Source organism: Mesitornis unicolor, unplaced genomic scaffold (assembly GCF_000695765.1).
Source record: "Mesitornis unicolor isolate BGI_N332 unplaced genomic scaffold, ASM69576v1 scaffold35780, whole genome shotgun sequence".
Lineage (NCBI taxonomy): Eukaryota > Metazoa > Chordata > Aves > Mesitornithiformes > Mesitornithidae > Mesitornis > Mesitornis unicolor.
In genome coordinates this window covers 1-10,382 of record NW_010156861.1, presented here as the reverse complement: position 1 = coordinate 10,382, position 10,382 = coordinate 1, and the positions used below count along the sequence as shown (strand labels likewise).

Here is a 10,382-nt window from a genome sequence, read left to right as displayed (position 1 = left end):
ACTTTTTTAAAAGACTTTGTCAAGAGAATCTCCATCTCCACCAGTAACTGTACAGTTCTGCACTACCACAGAGATTTATGCTTTTTATTAAGCCTCACAATCATCTCTCAAGTTCAAAGGGCAACCCCAGTTCAAACACCACAATGTTGCTATCAAAAAAGTAAACGACATTGTCACGCAGAAGTTACGCTGCACCACCAGGAAGAGGACATTGTCAGACACGTAATCAAGAATTCAGCAGGCACTGGGTCATGCTTATTTGTCACCACTGTGGCATGGACACCTCTTTAAAACTTCACTCTTTCGTAACTCTGTTTTACAAGCCACACCTCAGACCTCTTAAAATTCATGTAAAACATTTCATCCAGCTCTTCACACAGCTATAATGCAGTGGAATTCTGCAACACAAGCTTTTACAGAAGTGTGGTATGTTATTTCATGGGATTCTTACTTTTAAAATGCCTGAATGACTGAGCAACAGGTTGGACGTTTTCAAGTCTCGGTGAAGTATCCAGTTGTCATGGAGATGCTTGACTCCTCGCAGTAACTGAATCATCAACGTTTTCACTTCACCTGAAATGGTAAAAAGAAGCCAAATACATTTAAAAGAACAAATCTGTCTTTAATTTTTGTTTGGAGAACAGGGAAGGGGCAGGGGGGAGAAAAGGATGTCAAGTAAATGGCACAGTATAGACTGCACCATAAAACGAGCAGTTAAACCCACAGAGCTGCCAATAAGCAAAATTAATTGGGACAGCTGGAACACGCCCAAATAATGCTCAGAAATGAATGCCTCTCAGAAACACAGGAAGTGGCCAAAATCAAAACCCAGTGTTCGTTTCCAGTTTAGCACATGGGAAACTCCCTCAATTTCACCTCTGAGCCTCTACTTCACCCTAAGCACGCAAACTGGATTTATCAGCCAGATATCGCCATGGATATTGGCACTCCCAGCCTATGAGCCCATCTTAATTTTATCAGTAAAATCAGATCAAACAGAGGAAAAAACAAGGAAGTCTGTTCCAAAGCGCACTCAGGACATTCCAAGGCAGCACACGTCACTGCACAAAGCTCATTCTCTGCTGTCAGAACAGCTCAAAGAAAGGGTTTGTGTTGGCCAGTCTGGAGAATTACAGAGCCGTGGCAAACCGTACCTGGGAGAAATGGCTGCTTCATTGTTTCCATCAGACTCTTGAGGTCGTGTTCTACGTAGTTCATGACAATATAGATTTTATCCATATTGCTGCCTACAACGATTTCCTACAACACAAATTGTCAAAACAAGGGCATGGTATTTAAAAAGCAGGCAGAAGTGAATTTTAGAAATTTGCTGGCTGAGGCTGAATGGAGCCTGCCATTGGGAAAATCCACAGAAAATGTAATTTTTTTTGACAAAAACCCCCAAAATAGAATAGCTCACTTTAGCGAAACACCATGTAGAGACAGGCACTGTCTATTTAGTTTTATGGGTAGTATAACTCTTAATAGAAACCAGGTCTGCTAGGAACACTAACATTTTTAAAGGCATTTTAAAAGGCCAAGAGGCAATATTGCAAGAACAAAACAGAAAAAGTAGAAGACTGTGGCCTTACTCTGACAGTGACAATATTTAGGTGCTGTGCTTTCAGAATAGTATTTATTTCTCTCAGAGAGGTAATGGGAAAGCCTTCCTTTTCCTTTTCCATTTTCAGTCGCTTCAGAGCCACAATTTCATCTGCAAAGAAAACAGAATGATTAACTGCAGGCTTCCCACTGCACAGCTCAAAAAATACACGTTAAGAGATGTCCCAGTGTTCTGTCACTCATTTAATTGATTTGAAGGAAAATTATTACCCAGGATATTATGTTGAGCCGAGAAGCAGTCAGTATCATCTGAGCAAAGTAAGAGTAAAAAACCCCAAACCCCACCACCCAGATAACAACTGGAGAGCACCCATACTGACCAGTCTTCTTGTCTTTCGCTCTGTACACTACGCCATACGTTCCTTCTTCGATCCTGTTCAAACACTGGAATTCCTCCACACTACGACATCCCTGGTAAAAAAGACACACAGACAACATTTACTCCTCCAGCATCTGGGGCAGGGTTTTGCTTGGGGTTTTTTAAGAACACATAAAGCAAACTTCAGCAGCTTCACAGGATTAGTTAAAATTTACCAAGAGAATTCAACAACATGGCTACACCACGCGAAAAAGGTATCTTTGGGGTTTATTTCTATATTCCTCTCTATAGGAACCCTGGACAGAGTGTGTGTTTTAGTAGACTGACGATATCACTTCAATAACTCTTCACTCATTCACTTTTGCACAGAATAAACTGAAATTTCTGCCACAACGACAAAGGCAGCAACTCAGCACCTTGGACTGATTATCTCTCACATAGCTCAATTAATAAAAATGTGCTCTCTCTTCATATTTCTACACTGTGCCGTTGGCTACAAAAAGAATAACCACCCATCACTTTCTGTTCGCGTTAATGGAAGTCTTCACTCACAAGTATCCATTTTCAGATAGCAATACCAAGATATCAGAGTACCAAACACATTATTACATTCTCATCTCTATCTAAAAGAGTAATCTCATTTTTGCTCCAATTTTCCTTGTCAAAAAAAGACAGCAATATTTCCCCCAGAGATGTGTGTTTTGTGATTTATCAAGACATATTCTGCCCATAAACTCTCTCACACACAAATTCGTGTTTCTGATGTTAACCAAGCAGCTAAGGAAACCCATTTGCCCATGGTACCCTCAAGCATCCTTGAAGTGCTCCTCTACCTGAAGCGCAGGAAGGTACTTGGGGAGCTCCTGTTTCAGTTCAATGGGGGAGGACGCCGGCGAGTCGGGAACGTAGTCTCCTTCTGTCATTGCATTGGAATGAGGGGTGCCCTCCCCTACCTCCTCCTCTTCCACTTCGCTTCCTGCCGAATCCCGGTCAAACCTCGACTCTGTAACTTTAAAAGTCAGAATCAGTCGTGGAAAGAGGGAGCTGTCTGCAACAATTCACTTCAGCTTCAGACAAAGAAAGGTAATGAAACACTGATCATGGTACACGACACAGGTGTGCAACTGCTGCAGCTGAAGTCACTGCAGCAGTACAGACCAGCGAGAAGCCCAATTTCTCCTCTTTGCAGAGATGATGCTCTCAAGAACTCGTTTAAAGTTTCCAGCATTAAATGCTGCATGTCAGAAAAACAAATCTTTACACTAACAGAATGAGAGAGAAAACTGACCCAGCACATCTCATTCTGGTTGCAAAGTTTTTTTGATGAGAGGACGGGACAAGAGACCCAAAGTGAAAAAGAAGGAAACATCAGCTGATGAGAATACGATCTGATTTCCTCTGAACAGATTTGATTCTGACATGGGAATGGCCCCAAAATGCCACATAAATGATGCTTTAGAATGATGGCAAAAGTGCCACAAGAAATAAATTTAAAATATTATTAAGTATGTGTAAAAATATTTATTTGGCTGCAAAAATTCAGCCAAACGCTACTTTAAATATTCAGTATTTGCATTGTACCAACTGGGATGTGGTTTCCATTCTCCCGTTCCTCCTCTTCACTCATTTCCTCTTCGCTCACCTCTTCTGCAAAACAGAATCAAATTCAACCAAATAAACCCAACGCTTCTGCAGCCCCTGGTAAGGCAGATCATTCCTGAAATGCTTTTCTAACTCCCCAGGCCTTCTTCACCACCATCCAGTTACTGACCTCGCACTTTTGTTCCACTTGGAAAGCAAACCCTTCCCCCAGTTCAACAGAGCTGCGCCTTTCAGCTTCAGCAGCGAATACAACTCGTACCAATTATCTGGGAATTCTGGGATGGGGCAGGTGAATAAATTCAGTTGGGAAACTCTTAACTGCAATTGATTTTAAAGAGAAATACACAGCCATCAGAGCACGCTTTTGTGCCTTTTCTTTACTAATTAACAACAGGAATGGCTGTAAATAGAAATTTTTACTGAACCTTTTTTAATTAACTTCATTTACTTGTACTGGCATGAAAAAAAATACCTGAAATTCACAACTGAAAATAATTCAAAATGACAGAGAAGTTTGTATCTCACCACCCCCCAAGATAAATGCAGAGTTGATCTCTACAGAGTATTTGTTATGTTACAAAATTAATTAAGCTAATAGCCTTACACTGTTCAGGAAAACAATATCGGCCTTCCGCTCTCTAATCTGGCTTCTTAGACGAATAATTGGCATTACCTCTACATAAAAGGACAGAATATGACTTGTACTTGTTTTTTTTCTTTTTAGTTATCTTGACCTGTGAGGTCTCAGCCTATCCTAGACTAGGAGAAAAGGAAAAAGTTCAAATAAAACAATACAGAATGAGAAACAAAGAAAATCCCAACACGTGGTTCCAGGAGCTGCCTCGTGTCACTCACCAGCTGACTGCTCAGACACTTCCTCAGAATTGCTTCCCGTCTCCTCCTCCTCTTCCTCCTCCTCTCCCTCTTCCTCAGAGCCTTCACTGCTGGACTCTTCCTCCTCCTCTTCCGAGCCTGATCCAGACTCTGCTGAGGAATAATCAAACACAACTGAGTAGACACATGCTCCAACAAGAGAGTTTCATCAGCAGACACTGTACAGTTCATTACATCTACTACTACATGGCATTTAATCACCTGATGAAGACTCTGCCGAGCTGGTTTTTCTCTCACTGTCACTGATGTCTTGCAAGTCTGAAAGAGGATCTCTTTCTTCTGGTTTCTCTTCTTTTACTGCTGAGACCACAAAAATTAAAAACAGGGTGCTGACTGAGTATCACTTCTACTTACAAGACTCTGAATACCCAGATAACTGCTGTACTTTCTCTGGCCATTAAACTGGTGCTGAACACTCTGTACTAGAAATACAGAGCACTAAAAATAAAAGTTCACACTGTTCAAAAGACAAACGGTTTTTCTGAATTGCAGCGGTGCATGATCAACAGTAAAAAACATGGAATACTGATGTATTGATTTTTAAACATGATATATGCCTAAGGCCCAGTAAGATTAACTTTAAGAAAATAAATTCACACGGTAACAAGTATCACCATAACACAGTCTGCAGCACTCACTACCAGTGCTTACTGTTCTAATGCAATCCCTCTGGATGACCATGAAACGCAGGTGTGAGTAACTGCTGATGAGCTGGGCAGCAGCTTCAAGGACTTACTGCCTGCCTCCACCTGGAGTTTCAGCTGACTACAGGCTGCTATCAGCTTACTTACAATAGTTGCACTTATTTTTACAGCTACACTCATTAACAAGGCAGACAGAGCTTTTCTTCTTCAACCAAAGACACTTTCATGTCAATTGTTCAAGGTCTCCACTCACAGTTTAGACTTTCTAGGCATGGGAAGGACCATTTTCTGCCTTAGAAAACAAAAGTCACCATCTAACCGCAATACTGCCTTAAGCATTTCTTTTCTTCTACAAGATGACAGTATCAGTGATGCTTAAACTACATTGATACCTGCAAGGTAACTACTTGTTAAGGTAGTGTAGATCCTGACAACAAATCCAACAGGAGGCAAACGATCCCTTTTTAATCCTGACAATTCAACTACAAAATTTTAAAAATCCAGTCAGCTGCTTCTTTCACCATCAAATGAAGTACCTCCCTTTGAAACTTTTAAAATTACTACTCCTGCCACTAAAAAGGAAAGATTCATTCAGTTTGTCACTTACACGATTACCTGCGAAACCAGCACTGCTTTAGAGAACAGTACATCTGCAAATATTCATGAATATTCCAGTCATGCCACCATGGCTGAAGTGGACAAGACTTTATCCATAGAGTACCAGGGATGTGTGTTTACTACTCAAAATTAAACACTGCCCCACAAGAGCTCCTCCTGGCCCCCAGGCAAAGATATTATACAGTGGCAAATGCTACCTGGTTTCCTGCTATCTCCTTGCTCAAGCTTGTCTCTTTGCTGGCGTAATGGGCTGCGACTCCAGGGTCTCATTTTTACTTTGTCTCCATATTCTTCCCTCACTGTTCTATGGTGTGCAGAAACTAGTGAAAACAAAACCGGAAGAAATCGTTACATCTCTCCCCCCTGATGAGAATACTTCTGTCTGCCACAACCACCTGCTTTGCATACTTCTCCTTTTCCCTTCCAGACTAAAGGGATATGGGGAGAAGTGGAACCTAACTAAAGCTAGAATAAAGGACTACTATGCATAATAAAGCATGGGTTTGTACTACTCAGAGAGGTGCTGCCATACTTGGGAAACAGAAGCAAGATGCCCTATATCCTACATGGTAAACACCCTGAAACTAAGATGTTAATACCAGATAGAGAAGTAGACAGTCTGGGAAGATACATAAAAGAATAAAGCCAGCTAAGCTTTAGAAGGAGCTGACAGAACATTTCCAGCAATGAATGTAATTAAAATTAAAAGCTAGATAGATTGAGCAGTACCATGCATATACTAAGAACAAAAATGAGCTGTTTAGTATGAGCCAAACTAGAAAGAATAGCAATAAATGCAGTTTCTTCTGCTACTCTTGAACAATCTTTGTCACTTGAACACAGGAATGGGCTCCGATTTCTACCTCTGAAAGCTGGGACAGAGATCCTTTAACCAAAAATGATCCGAACTTGGATGGCAAGTATCTGATGGTGTGCAAAGTGAGGGCTCGTGTGTAGAAGTTACAGTGCGTGGTTATCAGATCTTCCCCACTTGACTCCCACTACAGTCTTTCTCACGGCTGGAGTACTTAGATGAGTTCTCTCCCTCCCTTTGCAATTTATTTCCCCAAATCCTTAAAAAAAACCCTTAATTTTGAGACTTCAATCTCTATCAAATTGGGTCAGACTCAGACACAGGGTTCAGAAGTGACTGGGACCGTGACGGATACACACGCACACACAGAGACAATATCGATTACTTAAATCTTGTTTCTAAAGGAAACCAGACTAATGGAGAGAGGCAAAGAAAGACTTAATGGCTAATCAATACGCAGTGATATTTAACACATGATACTGTTTTATTTCCCCATGTAGACCTTAATAGATTGGTTTTTTCCTCCCACATAGAAGGCTCCTCTACTTTAATTTTTACCTAAGTAAAAAAAGCTTTCTGTACCTCCATTCCACCGTTCTGTCAGCACATACTAAGCCCAAACAACATTGATACAAGGACAGTTACCTTCTCTTCTGGCTTCCCGTTCCTTACGTCTTTCTTCAGCTCGCCTTTCTCGTTCTTTTTGCTCCCTCTGTTCTTTTTGCTGCTCTCGGATTTTTCGCTCTCGTTCTCGCTCGAGTTGCTCCAGACGATCTCTAGAAAAGAATTATTTCTGTTACATTACAAACTCATCTCCTGAAGTAAAGGAAAACTGCTCTGCTCTAACAAACTACAGGGCCATTCCATTTCATTAGCAACAATGCCACTGATTGCACATCAGTCAAAAACTGATGTAGCTTTTCAGCTGATCCTTTAAAAACAGAGACCATGGGCTCTAAAACACATGAGCTGCTGCACTGTTGTCAGGATTTAAACAGGAATTAAGCAAGGTCAGTTAATAAAGCCCCTGATACTATGCAAATCTCATCTGCATTTTTTTCTCATTACAGTAAAACACTGGCAATGAATTCACCTAGAAACATCTGTGGTAATGAAGCCGCTTACTGAAGTGATTAAAGTCAAGAACACATTTTCATTAGACAGCACATTCACAGGAACATGGCCCTGGCATCAGACCTTACAAGTTTTTGCTCTCAATTTTTTGGTCATTTCAGAACAAGGAAAGGTTAGAGAGAGGTTTAGAGGAGAAAGCTGTTCATCTGTGTTGATTTGCCACAGGGGAGGGAGGGATGGATGTACCTCTCCCTCCTGGAATGCTCCCTTGCCATTTCTCTCCGTTTCTGTCTTTCCCATTCACGACGGGCTTTATCCTGCTCTTCTCTATGTCTCTTCCTACGCTCATGTTCCCGTTCTTTCTCTTTCACTCTGGCATGTTTCCCTAAATGAACAAAAATTAATTTTGGAGTGTTACTATTCAAAATATTGAGTCTTCCTATTTTTAGAAAGCAAAACTAGAAAGGACGAAACTTAAGGTAACCTATTTTCATGTTTTCTGTTATTTTCTTAATGGCAAAATCCTGATCTGAAAGGGTGTTGGAAAATTAAAAGACTAAGATCTTGCAGAAATGCTTGTGTTAGAAACAGAAAAAGGCTGTTAGTAACAGGAATACAACACGAACGCTTTTTTCCTTTACAGTCAGGTACAAAGATCATAGCTCCACCCCCTCACACAGTGAAGCCAGAAAGAAGCTGAACAGACTTCAAAGAGTAAAAGCAGACTCCGTGTCCCTGTCCCAGAATTACTACTGTCCTCTCATATATACCCCTGCCATTCCCATAAGGGCATTAAACACGATCATAGGAAGAATACAAGTTTAAATTCCTCTGTCTTCTCTACCTGAAGCGTTTTCTTTAGTTTATAGTTACTACGATTTACTTTCTACACAGTGCCTGTTGGCTTCACCTCGGGAAGCTACCAGAAACGTTATCCAAATGTAGCAATAACAACCTTCTGCTGAATGACTACGATGTCTGCGTTTCTCTTTCCTCTTCTCATCTTTTCTATGATGGGTTTTTTCTTTCCGTGACATTTGCTGCGGTGGTTTTATAGCCAAGGAATCATCTTCTTCTCCTCTAAAACACAAGACAAATCACAACTACTGTCAAACAGACTGCGCGTGAGTCCCTCTTTTCTCCATTTTGAAAAGAATGCATTTTTTCCTATTTTATTACTTTATATTAAAGTTCACTTCCATAACAGCCCTGAATCAAGACATTAACGGTACCTTACAGAAAATCACAGTCACACAGATGAGAAGTTAGGACATAATTAAAGGTGCACATTTAATACACAAGCAAACTGCGGATGAATTAAAACTGAAGAGAACTCAGCAGGCCTGCTTTAACTGCATCTTAAGTGAAACACTTTATTACCACAACACACCGTTAAGTCTTAATCACCACTTGGAAATGACATCCTGGCATATTCTATGAACATGAGATGGCACATCTGCATGCTGGAGCAGTTAAACTTCTCCCCTTCAGATATTTTTAAGCCTTTTTCTCAGTACTTCTAAAGGTTAATTTCAGCAATTCTTCCTAAGGTAACAAGGTTATTGCCCTATTCTTACCTGTCCTCCATAGAGTCCTCCCTCCTGTAAGGTGAATTTCTGATTGTTATTTCCATGCGATGATCTCTCAACTCCCCCTCTTCGAGAGAATCCCGCTTTGAATCCCTATCATCTGACTGTGGTGAAAATGCAAGAAAGAGCAAAAAAACAACACGATTAATTTTAAGGTCAGGAAATAAAAATATTTGAATAGTACCAAACTTTTTCCTTCCCGGCACAAAAGCTATCCTCAACTGGTCACACCAGTAAAGCACATTAACTTACGAAGCAGAGATTTCATAGTTGTAAGCAGGCAAATACAGTTTGATTGCAATCAGAGCTGAACTTCTATAAATTCAATGTAACTACACAAAAATAAACAACAATTAAGTAGGATTGAATTAACTACTGTGGGGTTTTTTTTCCAAAATGATGTTATTTGGTACATAAAGTAACATAAAGTTTATTCAAGAACAATTACTCAAACCCATTCTTCTATAAAGCCTTTAAAGGTTTTACTCAAAATGCAAGTTCCAGTTAATCACATCAATCCCTTTCTCTTTTCTAACCCCCTATGAAACAAACAGAATATAAGGCCAACAAGATCTTAGCACTGTATTTCTGTCAGACTTTGGAATTCAAGATCACACATGAAACATGCATAAAAGCAGAGAGAAATCCCACTGGCAGGACATCAGATTTTTCATCAGAAAATGAGAATACAGGCACTGAAGCTCCTCAGGTTTCATTAGAAATGGTTGGATATCAAGCGATTGCTTACATTTTTCATGCGTTTTATCTCTGCCTTCTCCTCTTGCTCCTTCCTTCGTTTTTTTTCCTGAAGAATTTCATCTAAAGTTTTCACTTTCCAAGAATCCTTTTCATCACCCATTGGAGTTAAAAAAAAACAAACCAAACAAAACGCTGAAAAAGAACAGAACGTTCATGAAACCTACAGACAGTCCAACACAGCTACGTCTACTTTATGCTTCTTAGCTCTAGATAAACATTTGACATACCATCTTCAAATAAAGACTTGACTTATGCTGAACCTTCGGAAAAGCCCATTTTTAAAACTAAAAGCGCAGTCTTTGCTACGAACTTAAGAATCGATTTGAGTAAAATAAAGTGTCTACAAACGAGGCCTGGTGTCTCAGCCCTGAGGCGGCTGTACGCACCTACAGCTCCGCTACCAGCACAGCCCAGGCTCGGAGCTACCGGCCCTGAGGGGAGGTGAG

At 40.5% G+C, this 10,382-nt stretch overlaps 1 protein-coding gene across 1 annotated transcript; it reads right to left on the bottom strand.

Annotated features, from left to right (window-relative positions):
- Positions 1 to 451: 451 nt before the first annotated feature.
- On the bottom strand, positions 452 to 10,061 carry LOC104548647 (cyclin-dependent kinase 11B; the record flags this gene model as incomplete). Its single annotated transcript, XM_010194730.1, has 14 exons — positions 9,926 to 10,061; positions 9,166 to 9,281; positions 8,544 to 8,668; positions 7,835 to 7,973; positions 7,160 to 7,290; positions 5,898 to 6,020; positions 4,640 to 4,735; positions 4,400 to 4,531; positions 3,524 to 3,589; positions 2,776 to 2,945; positions 1,944 to 2,034; positions 1,593 to 1,714; positions 1,155 to 1,260; positions 452 to 573 (listed from the first exon to the last, which is right to left on the bottom strand). Coding segments are annotated over exons 1-14 (1,650 nt in total), but the record flags the coding sequence as incomplete, so codon positions are not given.
- Positions 10,062 to 10,382: the final 321 nt, after the last annotated feature.